At 45.3% G+C, this 27,952-nt stretch overlaps 1 protein-coding gene and 1 long non-coding RNA gene across 3 annotated transcripts in view; one reads left to right on the forward strand and one right to left on the reverse strand.

The window, feature by feature from the left end:
• Positions 1-820: 820 nt before the first annotated feature.
• The window catches only part of MARCHF10 (membrane associated ring-CH-type finger 10), a 98,156-nt gene continuing 71,024 nt past the window's right edge, over positions 821-27,952 (reverse strand). Inside the window, exons 7-12 of one of the 2 annotated variants that reach the window (XM_084615563.1) lie at positions 27,041-27,207; positions 23,541-23,650; positions 20,161-20,274; positions 6,535-6,568; positions 2,231-2,331; positions 821-895 (exon numbers count right to left, since the gene is read on the reverse strand). In XM_084615563.1, coding sequence (XP_084471689.1) covers positions 2,288-2,331; positions 6,535-6,568; positions 20,161-20,274; positions 23,541-23,650; positions 27,041-27,207 — 469 coding nt within the window. In that variant the 3' untranslated portion in view covers positions 821-895; positions 2,231-2,287. The remainder of the gene's footprint in view (positions 896-2,230; positions 2,332-6,534; positions 6,569-20,160; positions 20,275-23,540; positions 23,651-27,040; positions 27,208-27,952) is intronic. The other variant, XM_084615564.1, reaches the window with a different exon arrangement.
• The window catches only part of LOC311513617, a 45,126-nt gene continuing 42,966 nt past the window's right edge, over positions 25,793-27,952 (forward strand). Inside the window, exon 1 of the long non-coding RNA XR_014709757.1 lies at positions 25,793-26,015. This is a non-coding gene — a long non-coding RNA (uncharacterized lncRNA). The remainder of the gene's footprint in view (positions 26,016-27,952) is intronic.

The following is a 27,952-nucleotide window of genomic DNA, read 5'->3' on the forward strand; positions in this document are numbered from 1 at the left end:
CTTTTCCTCTGGTTCAAGTCAGGATTGTGAGTTTTTCCTTCTCTCATCCTTCTCCCCATGGGTGCTGGAACAATTTGTATAGTGGGGATGCTAAGAGCCATATAACCAAACTGTAAACCCTGTATATAATGGAAACCACTTCAAGCCAGGGGTGTGGCAGCACCCCTAGTTCCAGCACCTGTTCTCTTCCCCACAAAAAGAAAAGAACTTGTGTATTTCTTGTTCTTTAAAAATTAGTGTACACTAATGTTAAGGGATAAACAAAATTATTTTACTGAAAGTTTTTCCCACTCAAGCTGGAGACGGTACACTAATAGGTTTGTCATCACATACAGTAAATCAATAAATTTACAAGTACGCTATAGAAGATTCCTGTGTAAACTGTAAATACGATCGTTTAACTTTACTGTACAAACTCAAGATCTAATCAGGAGAAACCTCTGAATTACAGAATGAAAATGTAGTATGGGTCCAGAGTACACAATAAAGCAACCACATGCATTTCTGTAGCTTCTGGTTGTAAAGGTTACAGAAGGCCAGTCAAAAACACACAGTGCCTGCAAGTCATCTGTTTTCTGTTACGGTGAGCAGTTTTAGGATATAATCAATAGAAATGGCATGTTTTCTTCACTACTAGCTGCTTTGTTCCATGTTATTTTAAAGTAATTATCAATTGGGGTTTCCACTTCTAAAGACAGTAATAGAGCCCCTGAAAAGGACAGTGTGACATGTACACACTTGTTTTAGTTTGATGTAAAGCAAGACCCAAAAGAAAAAAAAAAAGATATAAAACACATGGAGAAGGGTATTCAATATAATAGCCTCTTTGCCAAATTCCAAATTCATTGGACAATCTGGTAAGCACTCTTTTATCCATTGTTCCCCGACTCTGAATCTGTAAAATGGAGAAAAAAAAAAGACTACTTAGAATTCCTCCCTTCGTAGAGAGGAATAATATTCAGCGAATTCAGCAACCTAAAAATGATTCTTTTAAACACATACAGCAAAGCATAAGCAAGAATAATAACTAGGTAAACTCTCATTGCCACTTCTCTGTACTACCAGGAGCTCAGTTCTGCTATCGGACATGTGTAGGCAGCTCCTTCTGAAGTCAAATGGAGTCATGCATGCCTATCTGAGGGCAGAGTTGGTCCCCCAAAGTGCAAAATGGGCACATTGCTTGAGACTGCCTTGGGACTTACACAGTTTGCATTACTGTGGGAAAACATGGTCTTGTGGCAACAGAAAAGGATGTTCTATTCCCAAATGTTTCACAGGAAGTCTGTGGTGCCTTGGGGAGGTCATTTAAGATCTGTGCCTCAGTTTCCTTCTCTGTACAATAGGGATGATAATGCATATCTCACAGGAGTGCTGTGTAACCTCATTTGTTAATATTTGTAAAACATTTTGAGATCATTGGGTTGACGATGTTAAACAATTGCGAAGTATTATTTTCCTAAATGGCCTTATTAATTACTTCTCAGAAGTACAACTGCAAGTGTGGTTTTCTAACTATCATGTAACTAGCAAACCCAGAGATTCTGAGATATTAGCCCACTCTGTTATATTAGTAGTGTTTGGCGAAATATTCTGAGCCCACTATTTATGAATAGGGGCTATGCATGCAGTGGAACAGAAAAAAGGGCTGTTTCATTGTGAGAAGGAATGCTAAAAAACCAAATTCTTCTATTACATTGGTTTAATATAATTGGAGTTAGCATAGTATAAATTATACTTTGGTCCTTGATTATAACTTTTGTAAGAACTATGGCATATTCCAAAAATAAATATAGAAACTGCTCCCATCTATTGGTATTTCAGTGGTTCATTTGAAGTCCAGGCTTCAGCAGAGAAAGGCTCCATAGCTGAGCTGCTTATGAGGCAGCAACCACTCACTCCAACACAGGTAACACCCGCTGAGTAGGTTATGTATGTATAGACAAGCATAACTGTTTTCCTTTCTTGGAGCTTAAGCCAGATCAATAGTAATGTAGTGTGCGCTCTGTTGGGCTGCACCTGCAAATGACAACATTAAAGCCTCTCCATGGGTTGTCGTTCTACAAGAAAACAAACCTACTGCACGATGCCCACTAAAATGTTCAATAGCCTTACAACTGGCACTTGCTTCTTTAAAACTCTGGTGCTGAGATTCAGGTATCCAAAAGACAAATGTATTGGTTCTGAATACACAAGCTACTGGCCCATACAACAACAAGGGTTTAAAACTGACCTTTTAGATGTCTACGTGGTGCTAATGGTGGACAGCAAGTGGCCATCTAGGTTAGGTTCACTTGTTCAGCATAGTGGAGAGAGTGGTCCAAGAGAAAGCCGCTAAATAATAAATGACAACTGATGTCTATTTGCAATGACTTAGTCAACTGTGAGATGCAATATAGTCTCATCGTCAAAGCAAAGGATTGTGAAATATGGAATCATTTTAAAAACAGGAGAATACCTATTAGACGACATGGAAAAAATGTAATGTTAAGCTTCTCTGTGCTCTGACATGCCCCACTATTAACTGTGACTCTGTGAGGGAAGGAGGTGCTCAGCATGAAAAGGGTTTAAGATTAATCACAGGCTGCTTTATCCCAGACAAAGTGTAATGCGGATCTCTCAGGTGGAGCTGGCAGGGGAAGCTGAGATATTTGTTCATATTATACTGTCACGGTTTGACAATTAAGAAAATATGCTCCTCTGGGTTGACTCTACGTAAGCAATGAGCTGCTCAACTAGCAGCATATGTGAGATGAGGAAAAATGTGGAAGGGTAGTGGCAAGACAGAAAGGACTTGAAAACAAATGAGCATTGAGCCATCAATCAATCTTCCAGATTGATGGTATGTCACCCATTAATTAAAAGATGACCGTAAGCATGTACTGTAGCTATTTTATATTCCAAGTATTTATAGATGGACCAACCTAAATAAGTAGTTGGTATTTCACTATAGTTTAGACTATTACATTCTAACTAATCATAGAATATCAGGGTTGGAAGGGACCTCAGGAGGTCATCTAGTCCAACCCCCTGCTCAAAGCAGGACCAATCCCCAACTGAATCATCCCAGCCAGGGCTTTGTCAAGCCGAGCCTTAAAAACTTATAAGGAAGGAGATTCCACCACCTCCCTAGGTAACGCAGGTGTTTCACCACCCTCCTAGTGAAAAAGGTTTTCCTAATATCCAACCTAAACCTCCCCCACTGCAACTTGAGACCATTACTCCTTGTTCTGTCATCTGCTACCACTAAGAACAGTCTAGAGCCATCCTCTTTGAAACCCCCTTTCAGGTAGTTGAAAGCAGCTATCAAATCCCCCCTCATTCTTCTCTTTTGCAGACTAAACAATCCCAGTTCCCTCAGCCTCTCCTCATATGTCATGTGTTCCAGTCTTCTAATCATTTTTGTTGCCCTCCGCTGGACGTTTTCCAATTTTTTCACATCCTTCTTGTAGGGTGGGGCCCAAAACTGGACACAGTACTCCAGATGAGGCCTCACCAACGTCGAATAAAGGGGAACGATCAAGTCCCTCGATCTGCTGGCAATGCCCCTACTTATACAGCCCAAAATGCATTTGCCCTTCTTGGCAACAAGGGCACGCTGTTGACTCATATCCAGCTTCTCGTCCACTGTAACCCCTAGGTCCTTTTCTGCAGAACTGCTGCCTTGCCATTCGGTCCCTAGTCTGTAGCGGTGCATGGGATGCTTCCGTCCTAAGTGCAGGACTCTATCCACCTTATAGTCCATTCATCCAGCCCATACTTCTTTAACTTTCTGGCAAGAATACTGTAGGAGACCGTGTTAAAAGCTTTGCTAAAGTCAAGGAACAATACGTCCACTGCTTTCCCTTTGTCCACAGAGCCAGTTATCTCGTCACAGAAGGCAATTAGATTAGTCAGGCATGACTTGCCCTTGATGAGTCCATGCTGACTGTTCCTGATCACTTTCCTCTCCTCTAAGTGCTTCAGAATTGATTCCTTGAGGACCTGTTCCATGATTTTTCCAGGGACTGAGGTGAGGCTGACTAGCCTGTAGTTCCCAGGATCCTCCTTCTTCCCTTTTTTAAAGATGGGCACTACATTAGCCTTTTTCCAGTCGTCCGGGACCTCCCCCAATCACCTTGAGTTATAAAAGATAATGGCCAATGGCTCTGCAATCACATCCGCCAACTCCTTTTAGCACTCTTGGATGCAGCGCATCCGGCCCCATGGACTTGTTAATGGTTCAGTTAATGAGGTTTAAGGGCAATAAGTGCTCATGCAAAATGCAGGTTTTGCTTAGAACCAGGAATTTCTGACTACTGAAGCCAATGCCCCAAGAAGAAAATAGGCTCGAGGTATATTCACTGCAGGGCACTCACAGGGGAAATTGGGTGTAATTAACCTAACTAGAAACTAGGTGTCACTATAGTATCACATGATCAAACTGAAATAGTGCTGCTTTGGCAAAAACACCAAGCGGTTGAATCAAGTCTGCTAGAGTCTAACCTGACTCCTACTAAAAGAGATTGGCTGTGAGTACACTATAGGTACAAGACCTGGAGTCTGCCTATGGGTTGGAATAACAAGCTGGGCAGTTGATGTTCTTCCCAGATGTTACTAGTTTTACATCCCCATTTATATCGTGTTTATAATATTTGATATTTTTTCTCTGTAGCTGATGTGTCTGAAATGGATTCAGAGTAATGACCCTTGTTCAGTAACAGAACAGTTATGTTTGGGGTCGGGGGGGAAGAGAGGATGTTTTCATATGTCACAATTATAACTTTGATAAACTGATCCTGCAAGACCATGTCCTTCAAGACCATGGTAGTGAACATGCATTAGTGAAGATGTATTTAAAAATATTTATTCTCGTTGTTACCTTCTGATTTTTCTTTAGCAATACCACTGTAAACAAGGAATTAAAACAGGTGAAAGCAGAAGTGGCTTTAATCACAGGGTGGCAATGGCATGTCTTTGGGGAATGTTAACATTCTAAGGATTAACAAAGCATTTCCCACAAAGTTTTTTCTCCACTTTATTTCTGTTTTGCTCTACTTCTGAGATAAAGAGACAAAAGTCCTTCCTGTTGACAGAAGCATAAGACTCCCTATACTGTAGTGTAACTTGGCAAGAATTTGCCCTCAGAATTGATGGGTTAATCTCTTCCTGTATGAGAAAGTGACCATTAGCCAGACAACTGCTCTAAATCTAAAGCTTGCTTTGTTTAAATGCTCTCTGCAACTCACAGCTGTAGGACAGAAAAGTCTTTGTGATATATGATATTATATAACATGGAGGTCAACCCCAAGGATGAAGCTAGAAAATTTACAGGAAGGAGGTTTTAAAACCAAATTGCAAAGCAAATTTGAAAACTGAGGGCTTGTCTACGTGGTTGGGTAATGCACTCTACAGGGATGTGATTTCTGAAGCACAGTGATACGTTGCGTTTTAACTGGTCCATGTAGACCAGGGGTAATCAATTATTTTTTGTCAAGATCCAAATTTCTTGGTCGAGGTATAGTCAAGGTCCAGACTTCACAAAAACATTTTTCACACCTCAATAACAATCATGATAATAAGTAAATAAAAGATTTTGCGGTCCATTCAAAAGCATCTGGCGATCTGAATTTGGCCCCCAGTCCGCCTATTCATTACCCCAATGTAGACCCTTCCAGTGTGCTCTAACGGAATGCTGTTTGAAACAGGACTTTGTTAAAGAGCACTAGGGAACCTTTAGTGTGCGCTAAAACTCACCGTCTAAAAGACAATGGCATGACATAGTCTTAGATTTTTAATCTGAAACACTAAAAAGAAAAAAGTAAATTTTCTCAGCAGATCAGACCATGGAGCCTCTACTCATGTTGGTGAGCATTTACACAGGTGACTTCAGTGGGACTATTTACATAAATAAATGCTCACTAGGTTAAGTAAGAGCTCCACATTCTAGCCCAGAGAGTCAAAGATTCTTCTGTAAGTGAAACCAAAATATTTTCTTACAGCTTGTGATTAGTCCCATAAAAACAATCTCACTATTTGCCTTGTTTTATGTGGCAAAGTCTCACTTTTAGTGTTTTTTTTGTGAGCCTGCATGGACAACTAAAATTTCCTGATCAATCCAAAGGAGAAAAGCCAAATGTCAGCACTCAAAAACAATGGATAAAACAAGAAGCCTTATTAAATGGATGAAGTCTTCAACAAATGAGTAACCAACCTTCCTTCTGGGTGTTCTAAAAAGACCTCATAAATGCCGGTATAAGCAGCAAATGGAAGTTTTCTGCCAAAACATTAGCTTTTCCATCTTTATTTTCTCTCCTTATTGCTTTTGTGAAGAACTTCAATTAAAAATCTGTATTCATTATACACTGGTGTGATACAAATCTTCCTGACTATTTTGTGCAACTTGAAATTCCAGAAATCAATCTTTTTTTCTGGTAAGTTAACTTCTACATCTGTATGGGTCTTAGTACTTCCTGCCACTATCTGAGGGTTAGCATGTTTAATGAGAACTAATAAGCAAGAATCTCTGAGAATTGATTCTGAACTCCAAATACCTACTTTCATTTTCCTCTGCTCTAGGCTGTCTTGAGAGCTATGAGAAAGGAGACAAGGATTAATAAAAATTCTCCACATTAACACTGATCAGACATACAATTTAATATACCTAGAGACTGCTATGGAAATGTCTTGAAAACACTTTAAGAAGGCATTGAAATTGTTAAAAAGAAAGATAAGTGAGGAAATCACAGCACTGTAAACACTTAAGATACAAAAAAAATGAAGGGTTATTCTTAATGTCACAGTGACTTGTTATAAACAGTCACAACCTCTACCTGGTTTGTTATTAGACATAGCTATATTTGGCTATGTAAAAAGACTTGTTTCTTTGAAGCAGTTCATCCCAGGATCAGCATTTGATTTTATCAGTGTTAATAATATTAATAAGATGTAAAGTTGCAACTTAGTTTGGGACTTTTTCTTTGTATCAAAGTTATTTTTCTCCGTGTAGGAAACTTTGGATTTGAAGCTTCTGGACTTACATAGCGTTATATTAACTTCACAGTAATTTTACATAAGCATTCCTTATGTTGTAAGAAGCAGTGAAGACAGAACCAAACCCAGCAGCGACACATCATGATACTACATAGGGTTACAAGTCTGTAACCCTACAAGTCGGTTTGATAACGTTCTCCTCCAGGACTAATCAGAAGTGAAAAGATTTTAAAAGAGGCAAAGCCTTAGCCTGCTACTGTGACAACCTGCATGGTTATTTCAGCAGGGGAGCTTTTGTTACTTCACGGCAAGATGTCACCTAAAGCAGAGGAGCACAGGGGAACAGTCTGAAGGGGCTGTAACATCTGAAGTAGGGGATTGCTTGCTGGACCTATGCCATCAGCTTTGAAGGCTTGTCCGAAATATCGCCTTGGCATTATGCAGGGTGGACAGATACAACGTGAACCCTGAAAATAATGGCTAACACAGGCAGCAAAGATGCAGGGCAGCAGCTGCACCTAGATACCCGAGGTGAAGGAGGTCGCTGAGAAAGACTTAACATCTTGGGTCGCACGGCGTGAAGCCTGTACTGGTAGACCAGGAAAAGGGTTGTGTTACTGCACCTCTGTCTCATCCCAGTGGGACGAGGTATTTCCCGAGATAATCGTTCACTCTTGGTTTTTTGACCATGAATAACCTAGTACTCAGCACCAGGGTTAAAGCCCCTGCCTTACTTTCAGCTGTAGATGCCTTGTCGGTGCCATCTCCCCTCGGTGCCAACATGACGGGTTCATGCCAAAGCCCCCCAGGGGACGCGCGTCCTCTGATGTCAGCAGGCACGTCTGCAGTACATCGTGACAGAGCATCCAATTGTATCTGGGATCTCAGACAGTCCACCAAAATTGCAACTTGGAATGTTGCAACTCTTCACAGGCATGGTCATCAGGTTGCTGTCTCATGGAAAATGGGCCGTCTTGGTATATCGATCACAGGCTGATAAATCACGGATGTCACAAGGTGGAAGATTCTTTACTTCTGTATTCTGGTGGCCCCAACCATCTATATGGGGTAGCACTACTACTGCGAGGTGAGGCTAAGTCCTTCCTGACAACCTGGATGCTTGTCTGCTTGTTTACTTATTGCACGTCTTAAACATCAGCATGGTTACCTCACTGTCATAGTAGTCTATGTGCCTACAGAGGAATCTGTTGACTCAATTAAAGATCATTTCTACAATCAGTTGGAACATCTAGTATGCACAATCCCTCCATATGATAATCTTGTGATCCTGGGTGACCTAAATGCAGTTACTGGCTCCCTGCAAACTGGGTTTGAACAGGTGATTGGTCGTTATGGTTCAGGCACATCCAATGATAACTCTCGCCACTTGCTTACATTCTGTGCCTCCCAAAATCTTTCCATTCTTGGGTCATGGTTCAAGCGGCGACCAATACACAAGATGTCATTACACGTGATAGGCGTCTCTTCACCTCCTGTATATCGTGTTGCGTAATGCGCGGCGAACACAGATCACCATCTAGTGGTCGCCCGTATGGTGTTGATGCTCCAATGAGCAGGTAAGCCCTCTGTGATGATGATGAAGTTTGACATCGACGCACTCCGTGTGCCAGGTTTAACCAATAGGTTTTGTATTGACGTTAGGAACAGATTCTCGGCTCTAGCTAATCTGCCAGACAACGTGACGTTGCCTGGTCCCTGTTCACTTCTACCCTCAACCAATCTGCTGAGCAGACGATTGGCTATAGGCATCCAGCACGCCAACCATAGCTATCAGGAGGCCTTCCAGATAATTAAATTGAAGGCTGCAGCCCTCCAGCGTGGTGATAAGCAAACTCGTAATCAGCTGAAGCAAAAATTTAATTCTATCACGAGGCATATTATAACCAAGTGGCGGATGATGTCAAATTTGGCTCAGCCAGGGGTGACCTGAAGCCAGCATTCCGCACCATTCACAACCTCAGTGGTCAAGAGGTAGTCACTACAAACGGCATCCTGAACGACAGCCAAGGCCATCCATGTAAATAGGATGATGACATTCTCTCACGCTGGGTGGAACATTATCATGGTGTTCTGAAGCATCCTCCAGTTGCCGCTTGTTCAGAACGGAATGATCTGGCATTCTCTGCAGTTCTAGATCCAGACATTTGTACTGATGCACCAACATTGGATGAAGTGAAGTGTGCCATCTCTAAACTGAAAAATGGACGTGCAGCCGGTGCTGATGGCATCCCTCAGAGCTGCTAAAATGTGCTATTGATCCTATCGCAGAATCATTTCTGGCCATCTTTCATCTGGTGTGGAGACCTGGAACCCTGCCAACTGCCTGGAAGGATGGTATTGTGATCTCACTCTATAAGGGCAAGGGACCATGCAGTGAATGTAAGAACTACAAGCAATGGGCGGTGCGTGAACCGCTGGCTAGCGGAGGCTAGCCCCCAGCCCCGCCCCTTCCACCCGAGGCCACACCCCTTCCATGTGTCCTGGAACCCAGAGCCCCTACCTACTACTGCGGATGCCAGCCCCTGCCCAGGCTGGCTAGTGTCTGCAGGCCCTCCCTCCCCCAGCCCTAGAGCGCCGGGAGGGAGAGTGCATGGCGGCGCCACAGCTTTCCCAGCTCCAGGAAGGTGGGCAGTGTGACCTCAGCCCCCTGGAGCCCAGAACCACTGCTGAAGCAGGGCCTTGGGGGCCGAGTGTGGGCGGGGCCAGGCCTCGCTATTTGGGGATGCACTGCCTCTCCCAGCCTCCCCTATCCACTGCCCACCTTGCTCAGGCCGATCACCTTGCTCTCCATTCCTGGAAAGGTGTTTGTGCATGTTTTGCTGGCATGACTGGAGCCTTTGCTACATCAGAAGCGTCATCCCCAACAGTCAGGTTTTACGAGGAACAGGTCCACATTTGATGCCATTTTGGCCCTTCGCTTGTTGTCAGAGACAGATCGCAAGTTCAGGAAGCCCCTGCACATACCGTGTGTTTATCTTGAGGCTGCATTTGATTCAGTCAACACCGTGTTGCGTTATGGAAGACTTTAAAGGGCGTAGGTGTCCCTACCACTCTCCTGGACTTGATAAGAGAGCTTCATAATGGAACCACTGACTGTGTTTGTCTGGGGAACTGGATGTCAGTGCCTTTTAAATCAGTATCTGGTGGCAGGCAGGGTTGCGTTCTGGCCCCTGAACTCTTTTTGTCAGGCAATGGATTTCATAAGGCAGTATTCTATCGGGTCCATAGGCATTGAGATCAGCGATCTCTCACTCACAAACCTTGACTACGTTGATGATTATGTTCTTTTAGTACAGAGCCCAGACAGGTTTTGTGAGGCACTCTAGCATATGGAGGGGAGTCAGCTAAGATTGGTCTCCATGTTTCATGGACAAAGACAAAACTGCAAAATCTAGGACCAGGTCCACCTGCGACTCCCAATCTCTTTGAACAATGAGACCGTCAAATCAGTTTCCAGGTTTTGCTATCGGAGTTCTATACTTACCAGCTCCTCCAGTTCTCACACGGAGGTTCTCCATCAGATTGGCATCACAGCATCTGCCATGAGCCGTTTACAATGGATATAGAATCAGCATCATCATAGTATGACCACCAAGTTCAGGATTTATTTGAGCTGTATCCTTCCCAGACTTTTGTACAGCTGCGAAACATGTACACTACGCCATGCGGACTGGACAAAGCTGGAAGCTTTCTACATAAAATGTCAATGTCCTATACTGGGCATAAACGTCATCTGTAATGCAGATGTTTATGGTCGTTTGGGTCTACAGACTCCTGGGGCCATTGTCCGGAGGCAACGCCTTATGCTTTTTGGGCATGTCACAAGGATACCACAAGAAATTCCAGTGAACACCATTTTCCAGGTGGCTTGTAACATCCGGGATAAAGTTCCACCAACCAAGGGGTGGAAGTGACCCAGAGGCAGACCCCCTATTACATGGGTTCATCAAGTCTGTTCTGATGTTGGACTCTCAGGCTCTGAAGCCTTCGAGGTTGCGCAGGAACAGACCAAATGGTGAACGATTGCTACAGCCGACTTTCTGGCTAAGTGTTGAAGAGAAAGAGAGTTCATTGGGAGTGTCTCTGTCGGGGGGGGGACACGACAATTTCTGTAGAAGCACAAAAAAAATCTCTGTCCCCCTGCCAGAGATACATATTCTTCACTGGCTATGCCCCACCCAATAGCTGTAATGTGTAGCTCTGTGGAAGGGAAGGTTAATCAACAAGGGCAGCCCAATGGCAGGAGTGTGCAGTTAGAAAGTGGTCAAAACAGGGGCATAGAGTATTTCTCAACTGTGTCTCATTTATAGTCTCAAATTTACCTCCTGGCTACCCTTGTTGGCTGTTCTTTCTTTTATTGCTGTAATGTATTTACATAAGAAGTGCTGAATCATGTCTGAGAAGGCACATATTTTTGAAGTGAACCTAGATGACTCACTGTATTACAATATACTCATTATTAGCCAATGACTAATATCAAAGAGCTTCATTGAACAAAAGCCCTGGATCTAAATCTTAGCTCGGTTTTCTGTTTGAAGTGTTTGTTAAAGGTTCCTCATGTTTGCCTATTGCTGATATCCTGTTTTACAACAGTCTTTGATAACAAGACTATCTGTGACTTCTCACTACAGCAATGTTGTATTGTTTTACACTGAAAATGCTGTGAAGTGTAACCTAAAATACTGAATCACAGTTACAAAAAATATAATTTATGTTAAAGAAACAATTATTTTTAAGCTTCTTGTTGTAGTTTTTTTGTCCCTCGTTTTGCAGTATTTGTCCCACGTCAGACAAGTTTGCTGAGTGTTAAGAACAGGGATCTTATTGACACTAGGGTTCTATTCCTACCTCTCTCACTAGCACGCTATGTAGGTGATCTTACACCTGTCACATAGGCTCAAGTTTTCAAATGTGGCCTGTGATTTGGGGTGCCTCTGTTTTTCAGTGGTCAACATGAGACACCTGTGCCTGACTTTTAGATGTTCTGAGTTACTATTGACTTCAGCTGCGTCTGTGGGTGGAGAGACTGCCCCTTAACCCGGCAAGGAGGGGCACCTGGGATCCCCGAGACCCGCCAGGACATCAGCCCCGTCATTGCCGATGCCCCTGGCCACCCGGTACTCGAACCCGCCCCCCCTTCCTCTTCGGACCACCGCTACTCCCACTCAGGCCCAAGGGGCACCTCCCCTACAACGCCCAGACGAGCGGGAGAGCCCCGCCCTCACTGCTGACAATCTAGCGGGGCCTATGGAGGAGGGTGTAGCAGAGATACCACCAGCCATAGGAGAGAGCCTGCCCCAGGGAGAATCTTCCCTCCCTTATGCCACCCCACCGTTCCCCCCCAAGTCCCTGAGCCATCGCCTTTACTCCCTGACACGACCCTTGCTAACCAGCCCCCAGATGATGCCATGGAGGGCTGGGCCCTAGTCCAGGGGAAGCGAGGCAAGGGGAAGGCTCGAACTCCGCCTCATCTACCCGAGGTGGAGGCCCCCCGAAAGATCAGGAAGGGGGGCAACGATGCCGAACCTTCCGCTTTGCCCACGAGTGCGTCCCATCCACCGGTGTCAGCCAGGAAAGACGTGGCAGCACCGGAGGGTAGGGTCTCCCCTCCATGGGAGATCCTCCCCTCCGAGACCCTTGAGGAATCCCCTTCTGTCTTGACGCTACCCGAGGCAACCATCGGGCGGCGGAAAGTGTCCTCTCCTCCATGTTCGAGGAGATCGAGGCCTTAGATCTGACCCCGGTCGCCCAGGGGGAGGACGACCTTTTGCCAGCAAATCTCAATCTGGGCGACCTCACTCCACCCCTCTTTTCCCCATGCTCCCTCCCCTTAACTGCTGCTCCCGCTCCCACCTCCGAGGAGCCCCTGGACTCCTCCACCGACCCAGCCACTGATGGCACCCCGCTGATGACCACCGAGCCTGCTCAGGTGAGAGCCGGTGCCATGCGGCCGGGGCACGAGTCACCAGGGGCACCCCCTGTTGGTGCGGAGCAATCGACTTCCTTCCCGGGTGGGGGCCCTACAGAAAATAATCCACCTCCTGATGCTGTGGCCGCTAAATCCACCACAGAGCACGCGCCCAGTGTCACTGAGAGCTCCCTCCCAACCCCCTTAACCCTTGAGCCTGATCGGGAGGTGCCACCATCTAGCGGCTTGCCTCCCGAAACCCAGAACCTTGCCTCCACCCCTGCCCCTATCCAATTTACCTTCTGCAATGTCATTGGTGCCCCCGGGGCTGTCTCCTTCCCTTTCCCAATTGATGACCCCCAGGGAGCGGCCTTTGTGTTCTCCTGCCCCGACCCATTAGGAGCTGCTATTTTCCCTCCACCGCCCCCTATCGCCCCAGAGCTTGAGGCGGGCCTAGAGGCTCCAGCCCATCAGGCACCCTGTTGGGGGTCCGCACCCTGCTTGTCCGTTTTAGTGGACCACAGGGCTGCACCAAGGGCCCCGCCGGGGAACAACCGGAAAACCGTAACCCCCCCTTCCCCCCCATGAGCTGCGAGGAGAGCTGCGGAAGTTTTTAGAGGATGTCCGTGGCTCCCGCAACAAGGTACAGCTTGCTCTCCAGCGATGGGGGGACTTTTCTCAAATCCTCCAGGCCACAAGGGCCCTCATGGGGGAAGGTAAAGGGACGGGGAAGCAGGATGCCGCGGCCTACTGGCGGGTCCGTGTCTTCCGTGAACAATTACCTACGGGATGGGTCACGGACTGCTGCGTGGCCTGCTGGGAGACGGGAGCGTCCCTGCCAGTGAGGACCTCCCCCGACCCTCCCCATGACACCTCTCACCATAGCAACATTGAACACCCGGGGTTGTAGGATGGCTCTCCACAGGTCCCAGGTGCTCTCCTTCCTTCGGGAGGGAGGGCACTCTGGTTTTCCTGCAGGAGACCCATACAGACCCGACCACCGAAGACAGTTGACAGCTGGAGTGGGGGGACAGGGTCTACTTTAGCCATGCCATGGTTTGACAGCCTGTATTCCCCTGACCTATGGCCCAAGGTGCTAGGGGTCGCCGAGGCCGTGCCAGGTCACCTGCTGCATCTCCGGGTCCGTATGGAGTGGCTCATGGTTAACCTCGTTAACGTCTATGCCCCGACATCAGGCCCGGAGCGGCTGCAATTCTACCAGCGGGCGTCCGCCTTCCTCGGCACCTTAGATTCTCACGAGTGCCTGGTCCTGGGAGGGGACTTTAATACCACCCTCGAGGAACAGGACCGCTTGGGGACCTACCAGAGCCCGGCCGCCACAGACACCCTACGGGAGATAGTCGAACATCACTCCCTAGTGGACATCTGGCGTGACCACCACCCGGATGACTCTTCCACATTCACCTTTGTCCGGGTGGAAGCCCATCGGTCGAGCCACTCCCGGTTGGACCGCATTTATTTATCACGCTTCCATCTTTCACGAGCCCACTCCTCCAGCATTCGGCCGGCCCCATTTTCTGACCATCATCTAGCCACCGTGACAGCCTCCCTCTGTGCGGAGAGGCCGGGGCCGGCCTACTGGCATTTTAACAACAGCCTGTTGGAGGATGAGGGCTTCATGACGTCCTTCCGGGAATTCTGGCTGGCCTGGCGAGGGCAGTGGCATGCCTTTCCCTCGGCGCGGCGATGGTAGGACCTGGGGAAGGTGCGTCTGCTGCGACTACACCCAGGGCACCAGCCGCCGACGGAGAAATGCGACGATAGAGCAGTTGGAAGGGGAGGTCTTAGAGCTGGAGAGGCATCTGGCTGCCAGCCCCAAGGACCCGCTCCTCTGCGGAGCATGCCGGGAGAAGCGGGAGGAGCTCTGGGCCCTTGAGGACCATCGGGCCCGGGGTGCTATTGTTCGATCCCGCATCCGCCTCCTTCGGGAGATGGATCGTGGCTCCCGCTTCTTCTATGCCCTGGAGAAAACGAGGGGGGCCAAGAAACACATCATCTGCCTCCTGGCAGAAGACGGCACCCCCCTCACGGAACCGGTGGAGCTGTGTGGGAGGGCCCGAGCCTTCTACACAAGTCTTTTCTCCCCAGATCCGACCGACCCTGGCACTTGTGGAGTGCTTTGGGAGGAGCTCCCTACGGTCAGCGCGAGCAACCGAGACCGGCTAGAGTTGCCTCTCACTCTGGCCGAGTTCTCGAAAGCCCTCCGACGTATGCCCACTAAAAAGTCTCCAGGTATGGATGGGCTGACCGTGGAGTTCTACCGCGTGTTTTGGGACGTCCTCGGCCCAGATCTAGTCACCGTCTGGGCTGAGTCTCTGCAGAGCGGGGTCCTCCCTCTTTTGTGCAGGCGAGCTGTGCTCGCCTTACTGCCAAAGAAGGGGGACCTTCGCGATTTACGAAATTGGCGTCCCGTCTCGCTCCTCAGCACGGACTACAAAATCGTAGCAAAAGCAATCTCGCTGTGGCTAGCGTCTGTGCTGGCGGACGTGATCCACCCAGACCAGACCTACACCGTCCCGGACCGCAGTATCTTTGATAACCTATTTCTGGTTCAGGACCTTTTGGAACTCGGGCGTAGAGACAGTCTGTCGTTCGCCCTCCTGTCCCTGGATCAGGAGAAGGTGTTTGATAGGGTGGACCATGGGTACCTCCCCATGGGTACCTCCTGAACACTCTGCGAGCATTTGGCTTTGGACCTCAGTTTGTGCGTTTTCTCCGGGTGCTGTACACTTCCGCAGAGTGTCTGGTTAAGCTCAACAGGACCCTGACCGAACCGGTCAGCTTCGGGCGAGGAGTATGGCAGGGGTGCCCCCTCTCGGGCCAGTTGTACGCTCTGGTGATCCGCAGGAGGTTGACAGGGTTGGTGCTGCAGGAGTCAGAGCTGCGGCTGGTCCTGTTGGCGTACGCTGATGACGTGCTCCTCGTGGTCCCGGACTCGGGCGACTTGGCGCGAGTGGAGGCTTGCCAGGCCATCTATTTGGCAGCCTCCTCTGCCCGGGTCAACTGGGTCAAGAGCGCTGGCTTGGTGGTAGGAGACTGGTGGCAGGTGAGCTCCCTCCCACCCGTGCTTCAGACCATCCGGTGGAGCGCGGGTCCACTGCTCTACCTCGGTGTTTACCTTTCTGCCACGCATCCCTCTCTGCCGGAGAACTGGGAAAATTTAGAGGGCGGGGTGATAGAGCGGCTCCGGAAATGGACGGGACTACTCCGATGTCTCTCCCTTCGTGGGAGTGTGCTGGTGCTTAATCAACTAGTCCTGTCCAAGCTCTGGTACCTGGTCCTGGCCCTGGGCTTCCTGACCAACCTCCGGACATCGATTCTGGGGTTCTTTTGGTCAGGAATGCACTGGGCCCCTGTAGGGGTTCTTCATCTACCCCTGAAGGAAGAAGGACAGGGCCTGAAGTGTCTGCACACTCAGGTCTGTGTCTTCCGCCTCCAGGCCCTACAGAGGCTCCTTTATAGTGCAGGCAGTTCGGCGTGGAGCATACCGGCGTGCATCATCCTGCGCCGCATCCGAGGGCTCCGATATGACTGGCAGCTCTTTTATCTCTGTCCAGGAGGTCTTCCGCAAGACCTCTCCGGGCTGCCGGTCTTCTACCAGGACCTCCTCCGGACTTGGAAACGGTTTTTAACGACCAGGTCCGTGGCGGCCACCGAGGGGGCAGATCTCCTCGCGGAGCCCCTGCTACACAACCCCCAGCTCCGTGTGCAGGTGGCGGAGTCCCGCTTGGTGCACCAGAGTTTGATCGTGGCAGAAGTCACGAGAGTCAGAGACCTCCTGGACTATGACCAGGGAGACTGGCTGGATCCCCTGACGCTCGCTCTGCGCATGGGGCTCTCCAAACCTCGTACCCCCCCCGGTGCGTACTTCAGGAGGTGAAGGCCGCTTTGCCGCCCGCTGCTAGAACTTACCTCGATCGGGTCCTGCTCGAGGGCACGCCCCGCCCACCCTCTACCCCAGGCTCGCCAGACCTTTTAATTGGACCCCTGCCCCGTACACCCAATCGACCCCCTCACCCCTTTACGGCGAGCCAGCTGCATGAACTGCAGCTGGTATGCTTCCAAACCGCGCCAAGGAAACATCTATACACGCTCGTGCTCCACACCCTTCACGCTCTCACCCTAGTATCCTGCCCCGACACAAAGTGGAGAGACCTTCTGCCACCTTTGGAGGGTGAGCAGCCCCGGTGGGCCAGCCTATATTCCACCTTGGTTCCGAGGCCCGTTGGGGACATCAGTTGGCGGCTTCTTCACGGAGCTGTGAGCAAGGGCACGTACTTGGCGCGGTTCAACGCCATCCCAGATACTTGTCCCTTTTGCAGTTTGAGGGAAACCCTGGCGCACGTATATTTGGAGTGCGCCAGGCTGCAGCCCCTGTTCCGGCTCCTCACAAATCTTTTATTACATTTTTGGTTGCATTTTTCACCTCACCTTTTTATTTATGCACTCCCCATCCGTGGCCTCACAAAGTCGCGGGATCTCCTAGTTAACCTCCTCCTGGCCCTGGCTAAAATGGTCATCTATAAAACCAGAGAGAGGAGGTTGGCCGATGGAGTTTCCTGTGACTGTGAGGCCGTTTTCCGATCCTCGGTTCGTTCATGTATCCGGGTGGAGTTCCTCTGGGCGGTGTCCACCGACTCCCTTGATGCTTTTGAGGAGCAGTGGGCGCTGTCCGAGGCTCTCTGCTCGGTGTCCCCGTCCGGCTCCCTTTGTTTTGACCCTTTGATTGGGGGAGAGAGTAAGGGGCCCCAGCCATTGCTGCTGCAGACACCACCACCTTAGAGGGGTCCTTTCACACGTGGGTGCACGTGCCCCCCCCCGGGTTGTCCACCCCACAACCTGCCCCTTTTGTTGGGTGCTTTCAGAGAATGGAATTGTTGGTGACACTCGGGTGTGGCGCCAGGTAACTCAAGGGGGTGGCAGACCTTGAGAGTCGATGAAGCCCCCTCACTCTGGACCACCAGGTAACTCGGAAGGGTGGAAGACCACAAGAGTCGAGGAAGCCCCCTGCTCTGGGCCCAGGCAAGCTTGAACACTTCCCTCCCCTGAAGCTAATGAGAAAACAACTGTGATTGGTTGCTGTGTTACACATTGCATATGCTGTTGTTTTGTTTTGTAAGTGTGTTATGCAAATAAAAAAAAATCGCAAAAAAAAAATTACTCTCCTAGTGCCATCTATATCCATCTGGCTCGACCCTGTCACATGAGTATAAAGTGAATCAAGAGAATCCAATATCCCATAGGTCATGTTCTAATTAAAATCCTTTCCAGCTTCCAGACAGTCAGGATTGAAAGCCTCAGTTCCCATCGGTATCAAGGAGAGACCACAGATTAGCTACAAGCACCAAAGCCACTGGATCAATATATGTGACCTTTTCAGACCAGCTCAACTATATTTATAACACTCCAATGAAGCAGTGCTCTGTGAATTTAAAAATAAAAATGTCATTCCAAAGAGCTCCACAAGGTACAGAGCAGTTTCAGCTCCAGATGGACTTTTCCTGCCAATTGAATGAAAGCCTCTGCGGCAGCTTTGCAACTCATCAGAAGTGCTCTAAGAGAACAGAAATATGTCTTGCTCTGAAATATGTTCATGATGCCAACAAGCTGCAACATGTCATTTTTTTTATTGTAAAATATGATACCAGGTGCCACCAACGGATGCATTCTGAACCATCCTGAAGTCTTGTGTATATGCTTGAAACACAGCTTCGTCCTGGTTCTCAGTTACATTAAAGACCCCCTTATACTACTTTGGCACCAAAAAGCAGCCTTAAATTGGGTGGAAAGAGCCCCTAGAGTATACCATTTGCACTGGGGGCATGACTGGCTGGTGTAGCACTGATATGAGGACCTTAAAATGACCCTGTTGGATCAGGGATTGGATCAGAGGCATGGTTGGCATGCACTGCACTATCAGTGGGATTTTCAAATGTACCTATGTAGTCCCACTGAAAGTCGCTGACACTTGTTCTCCTAAATCACACAAACACTTTTGCAAATCCTGACCTTCAGCTATTTCTTTTCTTCTCAGGGCCCCTATGTGGCCATGTGAAGCAGAGTGAAACGAGAGTAGCCCTGAGCCACCTTAACCATGCCTCAGCTGCAGGCATGTGTTAACTGAGAATTCGGCCAGTTGGGTCCACATTCAAAAGTGCTTTTAATGGTGCACAGTTGTTGCCAATACTTGTGCAATTGCGTTTGCTCAGAGTATGGCTTACCACTGTTGTAGCCTGCCCCACGTCACTCTTGACCATTGCTGCGCTAGTGCCGGTAGAAAGCACTGGTATGGCAGCTGCACCACTGCCTTTGGCGTGTCTCCCAGCATACTTTTATGAGGCTCCTACAGCTCTTCATGCGCTTACCCTGTGCAGTATCTCCAGCGCTTCTGACTGCAATGTTATGCACAAAAGTTTTCTGTTTACAGGGTGCAATGCAGCAGACTCAAGATTTATTTTATTTAAAAAAAGTAAAGAATCTTTTAATGTAATACTGCTGTTGTTCAGTTTTAGATAGCTGCTATCTTACACACTGAATCATTATTTATACAGGCCACAATTAAAAAAAACTTGGTATAGCAGCTCTCTAACTGTGGAGCTCTGCTTCCACAAACCCCATTTCACGGATCTGGGTGGGGAAGTCTGGGAATGCACTGGTACTGGAACAGCTAGAGGGAATTCTGTGTGCGATCACTGTAAATAGGTTTATGTTAACCAGATTACCCAGATTGTGGATACAAGGCACTAATACAAATTACAGGGGTACAACTCTGCTTTAACAAGGTTTTTGGGATTCTCATTCTTTAATGGTTCAGGCTGCATTTCCACATGCACATATTTATTTTTTTTTTAACTTTTCTTCTACTGTGGCTGGTAACCAAGGGAAACACATAAGAACCCCCCCGCATTGCACAGCTGTCTCTTGTGGAGCTGCCAGAAGGGGTATGGAGCATGTGTAAGTAATTGGCAATCAGTAGGGGAAATACCCATCCTGCACTGGGATAGCATTAGGCAGGATTGTAGCTTGTACCTCTGTGGAAGGCTTAGGTTAGTGAATAAAACTTCATGTGGCTGATTTTGAAAAAGAAAGACTGCCATAGATTCTAAGTGGATTGCAGAACTTCTGTGGGCTTGACAACTAGGGAGGCATCATTGGCTGGATAAGGAGCCATGTAAGTAACAAATGAGTATATGATATTAATGGTCTGTGATTTGAAGCACTATCATTTTCACTCCTCTTACCCTGTCTCTACTGGCTTGGTTGTAGTTTAGTCGCATGAGTTCTGCAAACCTCTGTTCATAAAGGTGAAGGAGCAGCACAAGGTAGAGACCTGAGTTCATTAGCTCACTTTGTGCCTGTGTGCAGAAGAGAGCCAATTTATTTACTGTTACTGTAACCCTGGTTTCTAAAGACCTTAAGGACTAGAACCAGTACACAGTTACTTCAGCCAGAGGCTATATTACCTCCTAAACTCATTTATTAACTCTAAACTATCTTCCTGGCTTGTATTTAATTTCTTAATTACTGTGAGTAGTGACTATCACATACAACAGCCTAGCATAAGGTCTCTGCACTGACATATGAGTGACCTGGCTTAGATTCCTGATCCAGTCTGTCAGACTCCAGGGCCAGTAGGGACTCCCAGCATTCCTAAAACACAACATACTAAGGACATAGAGTGGATGAGAGACCCAACACTGACCTTTGGCAGGCAATTAAAGGAGTAAAAGACTCTAAAGAGAGTCCTCTCTAAGGCTCACCCTTGGATTAGTAAATTCCAGAGGGGGTGGGGGCGCTAAGGTCAGAAGGGACCCTTATTATCATCTAGTCTGATCTCTGGTATAAAACCGACCTTAGAATTTCATCTAGAATGTACCCTGCGATCACATAGGAAGGAAATGTAAAGAGGAAAAAATCAGTTGGGATCCATACAGGACAAAATAGGGAGAAAACGAATATAAATTAACTCCTTGGCACAAGTAATGGCAAATCTCAGCTAATAATTAACAAAAAGATAAAGCTATGCCATCTTAAACTGCTGTATATTTTGGCACATATCAAATACAATACAGATCATCAGGTCTAATAAGCAAATGAGGAGTGGGCCTTTCCATAATTAGATGGAAGTTCTCCAGGGAAAACCATAAGTGTGGAGAACTCAGCATATGGCACTCTTCCCTTTCAGTGCTACACCATGGAGTAGAGTATGCTATGCTGCTGGATGTTTCAGCTTTCTAATATGATTGAAATTTGAGGTCCTGACCATTTGTGGGCATTAATGATCTCACAGCACTTGTAGCCATCACAGGAGTGCTGACAACCCACTGTCTTGGCTGCACTCTGGGTAGGTAATTAATTCTGCCTCCCCAAAATCCCCCTCTGTAGCTGAATGTTATTAATTGTGAATCTAATCATTCTGCAGAACAAAACATAAGAATTATTTTGCCTGGCTTTTGACTATTTTTTTGTTTACATTTTATTCTCTGTAATTTAGTGCATCAAGCTGCCAATGGTGAAAAGAATCACTGAAATTAACAATAATAACAATTTCCCTCCAAATACACTTTCATATTGCTAGCTCAGAATGGCAGCCATCTTTCCAGCTCAGAGAAAATTACATGTCACTGCTGAAGCAGAGATTTTTTTTTTAAAATGATAAATTAAATTTTTAATGGGGCACACTGAACACTAAATGAACCCTTGAAGTTACTGATAATAGTGCTGGATCTAAGCAGCATGTTCTTGATTAAGAATATTGTCTTAAAAATTAAGCATTCAGGTACAGTAGTCCCTGAGAGGCATAGCCTAAGCACAGGACCAGGAGACAGGTACTCATCAATGCTAATTCCTTCTCTGAACTTGAGCAAGTCACTTGGTCAAACTTTTTCAACAGTATCCTCTGTCAGTGCTACCACTATAATAAACCTAAGAGATGCTCATTAATCTGGAAACTACAACCTTCCTTAAACTACAACATTCATCTGCATGGCTTAGCACTTACAAAATCTCCTCAAATCATTTTTTTGGAAACTGTATCTTCATTGGTTCTTTTGGTGTTTATGCTTGTTTGGGTTTTTTGTTCCATTCAGAGAGGGAATTATATTCCAAGCCATGATGTTCTACTCTGCTCTTTCAATGGGTATCTACAGACAATCTCATTCTAAGTGAACCTTTATATTCCTATACATTTTACAGCACAATGGCAAATCAATCAGCTAGAAAATAGCTTGGTGGTATCACTTCTGTCAAAGCATGCTGGGAAATCATTTACTTTTTTATAACTAAATAAGGCCTAGAGCAATGCAGATGGGGAAATATACACTGTTTACTGCAAATAATTTTGAGAAACACAGTCTGGTAGAAGTGGCTATCTTCTACAAATCAGTGGGAAAGACTCTGGCACACTGCAGTATTTATTTAGATTTCTATAAATGCTAAATAGCATATCTATCCATATGTTTTAGGTGCTTTTGGCATAACTAAAATACATCACAAATAATACTTAAAAGTGCATCAGTACAAACATATAAATCACAGATATATAAATCACAACCAGCAAGCAAGACCTCCCACCAGCTTAATTCCCCTTATCTCTCCAACAATTACTCATCCTTACAATTCCAGCCATTTTCAAATGCCTAGGAAAAGAGATGAGCTTTGCAGTATGCCCTTAAATATGAAATTTGATGTGTTGAATTGTCAAACTACCCAACATAGGTACAGCCTGTAATTCTGTAAAACACTTTAAAGTTTGAGAAAGGGTGTGTGTGCTTATCACTTTAATCTGTTTATGGTTCTGTGTGATTATTCCGGAGTGTAGAGGCTCTGCTATTTGACATAGTGCTTGCTTTCACATATTTTGCCACTCCCTCACCAGCATGACCTACCCTGTCATTCCTGTCTCCCTATATGAACAACATTTATTTTGTTTCTGAACAAGCTGACCCCCATCACCATCTTATAGTACAGTATTAGAACTCTATGCTTGGGATAATTATCTTCTGGAAAATTAAGCAGATTACTCTTTTTGGCAGGCATAAAGCTAAAAAAACCCTAAATTTATTGTGATGCTAGGTTTGTTTTCTTACAGCTCTCAATATCTCTGTGTCTTACCCCTGAATTTTTCTGTTTAAAATGAATTTATTCAACTTGTTTCACAAACAGCACTTTAATATTAATAATGGGATGATGTTCAATTCCTTGAAATTAAAAAATCCACCTGAATCTTCTCCTTGTCTGTGTTTTTTAAATTGTAAGATGCTGAAGAGAACAACGAACCTTGGCTAGTCTTCCCCTCAACAGGCTTTCACGCTGCAATGTCATCTCTACCTAGCAAACAAGAATGTTATTCCCCATCTCCAAATGTAATTACAAACTTCCTTCACTCAAAGCCTCGTGATATTGGGCAGTTTTGTGAAATGAACTGCGATTATTATTTTCAGACTCTTATTACTCGGGCTTTTTTACATGTCTTTAAATCTGCGTAAAGAAAAATATCTCTTCCTTGCAGTTTAGCTGGCTTCAGTGTATGATGGCAGATCATTACACACACACAGTACTGCAAGCCAGCAATACCAAAATAGGATTACAGGCCTTTATTTGGAAAGAGTCAGTTTTTTACCTGAGACTGTTGGTGATTTCTGTAATAGTCATTCACATCAAAATCATCCAGATCAGCTATCAGGCTCTGCTTACACAGTTCACAAGTTTTCACTGCCCCCAGCTCAGCACCTGAAATTAAATGAGGAATTAAATACAGTGTTGAACTTATAAGTCCATATTGAGCACAGTGTCTCTGTATATTACAAAATCACTACTATATGGAACCTTTATTTTTAAGCCATTTTTTACTCAAGGTTGCCAGCTCTGAATCTAAATTCCATTGAACTCTATTCTAATCATGCCCATTATTATGTGAGCTTTGTATAATGGTTTTAAATACTAGCTGTATTGTCTATAACTCTCCATGTGATGTATAACAGTTTACAAAACTGTAACTGATATGGGTTACAAATGCAGGAGTTATGAGATGCATACCTTGATCAGTATGGTTTATTTGACATAGAAAAGTAATATTTATGTACATTTGTTTCAAACAAATGGATATAAGTTCAATTAATGTAAGTGGCCATTCACAACATTTCAGGGCCAGATTTCCAAGATTTCCAGCACCCACAACTGGGACCAGATTTTCTGATGAGTTCAGTTCCCATTTAGGTTCCTAAATAAAAGCCAGATTCTCAAAAGTCCATTCTGAAACCACTCCCATTGTGACACTTTTGGCCAGACTTTCAAAATTGTTCAGGAACCAACATGCACCCAGTATGTTGAGATCTTTTGGAAATCTGGCTTTTCAGTCCAGTGCCTAACTGGAAGCTCAGCTTTTCTGAAAATCTAGCCCTAACTATATGGGCCTGGCCCATAGGGACCAACTCACTCAAGACTGACAGTATGATGTGAAATACTCTTTTCTCTTGCTTGTTATCTATAAATGTATGTTATACTGTAGAAAAATTAAAAAAGAGTCCAAGATAGATTCTCCCCCTCCCCCTTGTAAATTGAAGAGTCAACAGGCAGAGTTGAAAATGGTGAGTAAGATCTAACTCAGAGGGTCAGTTTTCTTTCTGGCAGGCCATTTCATTAGAGGAATCTTTGTAACAAGCCCTCTCTCTTATCACCATTTGCTTCTCCAAGTCCTTAATTCCACAAAACACTAGAAGTCGGATTATAGTCCAGGAACCACATTTGAAAAACGACACCTCCAGATAACCAGTAAAACGCTTCTATTTGTATTTATTTGTTTTGAAGTCTCCCGGAATTTTGCCACTGACTCCAGTGAAAACGAGACTGGACACTCTGGCTATTCTCTTTGACTGCATAGTGAGACCTCTACCTTCTGAAATGCAATTTCATTCACTGAACTGGTGAGGATAGTGGTGAAAAAGAGAAAAGGTCCAGGAAAATGCCACGTGAGTCTCAAGTAAAATATAACCATAACATCCACATATCAAGTCTCTGCGCTTACGGCCTGGTCAATACCAACCAAATAAAGGTCCAGTGTGCTGCCTAGTATTTTCACTGGATCATAGAATCATAGACTATCAGGGTTGGAAGGGACCTCAGGAGGTCATCTAGTCCAACCCCCTGCTCAGAGCAGGACCAATCCCCAATTAAATCATCCCAGCCAGGGCTTTGTCAAGCCTGACCTTAAAAGCTTCTAAGGAAGGAGATTCTACCACCTCCCTAGGCAACGCATTCCAGTGTTTCACCACCCTCCTAGTGGAAAAGGATGTCTTTCCTCCCCTTCCTGCCCAGCCCCCATCAACAAAGAAGGGAACAATCGGCTTCAGTTGCTTTCCACCATAAAAATGACACGGAGACACACCTCAATAAAGAGGAGGAAATTAATAAAATCCTTTAAAAAACCTCAAGCAGATTTTCACCCCCAAATGAAAGAAACTCTAGAGACTCCATGAAATCCTCTTGAAACTTTGCTATTGCCATTGATTTTTTGTGTGTGGAAGGCAGTCAGATATTGTGGTGATGGGTGCCTGTATAAAACTCTAAGATAGAACAATGGGTTCCAGTTGCTTTGGGGCCCACTGTATTATATTTAATATGTGGTTAGTATAGTTTAAAAGCATGTGTCCTTCTATAACTTTTCTTGGGCATTGAAAATAATCCAAGGTTATTACAGATACTCAGATCAGGGCCTTGCCCTAAAGACAAACACCTTTTTTTTTTTAAATCCTTTGCTGACCAGAAGTCCCACTTCTGCCCATCCAAACACATAGCTAATCAAATGCCAAATGAATTTCCAGTATACTATCTGAACACTCTCTCCCCTTGCTAGTGTTCTTTCTCACTCTGGCTGCCAAGCTGGCTGGCTGAACTCTCCCTGAACCCAGGGCAGGATCTGTGGAAGATGAGGGAAGTAGCTCACTCCCCTGATCCTGGGGTCAGTCAAGAATTTGACCAAGGATTAAGAATCTGCATTTAACTGCTACATCCTGTGCTGATGAAGAATAAAACAAGGTTGGTGTGGGCTCCTGTCTTCTTGAATCTAAGAAAAGAATTTTTGACACATATCTAAACAGTAAGTTCTCACAATACATTGAATTAAGTGATAACAATAAGCAAGTTTATCTCTGGAGGCTGAGATCTGAGTCTGTGACTCTTATATGACACTGACTCCTCTCCTTCATTGCTAGCTGCTAAATTGCACTAATAGGCAGCTAAAACACATACATGTATGCTCAATATTCCTTTTCCATGCAAGCAATGGCTTAATTGATGTGTGATTTCAAATGTAAGGGGGAGTGGTTCACAAGACAATCTTTGTATTAAAATATGGTCCATATTATGCAAAACTTTGCAAAACCCTGCTTTGCAATTCACATTTATAGCACTATAATGTTGTTGATCTTCATTCAGGACAGGAATAGAAATAGAATACCAGGAATGTTTCATTTTAGTATTAATATGTCAATACCAAGGTGGGGGATGAAGATCAGGGAAGCTTGCATAGCAATAATTTGCAGTGTACCTTTCTCTAGCTATCAGTTATTTTCATGAGCACTAAAATTCATTGTATGCAGGTTCCTTCTCCCCCTACTTCAATATTTTTTAAAAACACATGTTTTTCTCACTTTATGGATTTGTCATTCAACATGCTCCCTTTCCTCCCCATTAATTAGTCTTACATGTGAAGTTTATGGATCCTACAAAATTTGTTGTTCACATGATGCTGCTAGTAATGTGTAAATCTCTCAGCCTTTGGTGTGTGTGTATATATATAAATTGGCTTATTTTATATGGTAAACTCTGGAAATTTAGAATTTTAGTTCTGGCCATTGGTCAACAGATGAGCACAAGTCTAAGCAAGGCCATCAGATATTTGCGGTTATTTGACCTAATTTTTGCATTGTGGAAAAAGACTGAAATGTTGACAAACCTATGGGATAAATTCATCCCTGGTGCGTAACGCCACTGATATTACCTGATATAGCTCCACTTATGTCAGGGAGTGATTCCAAAGGTGAATTTGGCCCTCATATCATGAGGTTTCTTAAACTAGTGACATGCTGTTGCACTTGTAGTACTCTCTTCTCACATTCCTACCTGATTTTATCTTAGCTTTCAGCCATGTTTTTAGACATTCCTGATGAACAAACTGTAGGGTTCCTACGCACCCACATGGTTCTACCAGTGGATTTGTTAAAGAGCCCCCAGCAATCTGACATATTCGGCATTGGTCTCCTTCCTCTTCTGAGTCTTCGGCCAGTAGACTAAAGACACAATAGAACAAATCAGAAATATTCTTTCACCAAACTCTACAGTCTAACATTAGAATTAATTTATACTTTAATTAACATGTTTTGGAGGGGGGGGTTAAAGAGGCTTCCCTAATCATCTTTCAATATATCTGTGATCTGAACAAATAATATCCAATAGGTTGCAATTACTATTCACTGTCAAACTTAAGATGTGCGGGGGGGAGGAAATCTTGTTGTTTCTAAATCCTCGTTTTTTTTTAAATTTTTGAATCCATGATTGACAGTGTACAGCTCAGAAACTACAGCCACTGTTTTTTATACAAGAACCACATTGTGTTGCTCTCAACCCCTGCAGAACCAGTTAGGGTGTGGTAGCTAATGCGTACTGCCTTATTTGCAAAGCTGTGATGTGTTGAAATCAAGGAAACAAATGGAATACAATTTTTTTTTAAGGGGAAATATATTTTAACTAGAAGGAAAAGGACCAAAACAGTGTATGGGGACGAGAGGATATTTTAATGACTCCCTAATTACAAACAATGGAGAAAAATGTGATTTTAATTTTTTTTAACTAAACTACAATCAACACTTCTTGCATGCATCAAAATGACCAGAAAGGATTCACGTTCAAGGACTAAAATTCTAAACAACAAAACAACTGAGAACTGGATTGATTTTAGTTAAACTTGGCAAACTCATCATAAACAGATTTTCTGAAGGTGAAAAAGCAACTCAAGAAATACCCCTGCTTTCCTTT

This window comes from Lepidochelys olivacea, assembly GCF_965140295.1.
Source record: "Lepidochelys olivacea isolate rLepOli2 genome assembly, chromosome: 27".
Taxonomy (NCBI): Eukaryota; Metazoa; Chordata; order Testudines; family Cheloniidae; genus Lepidochelys; species Lepidochelys olivacea.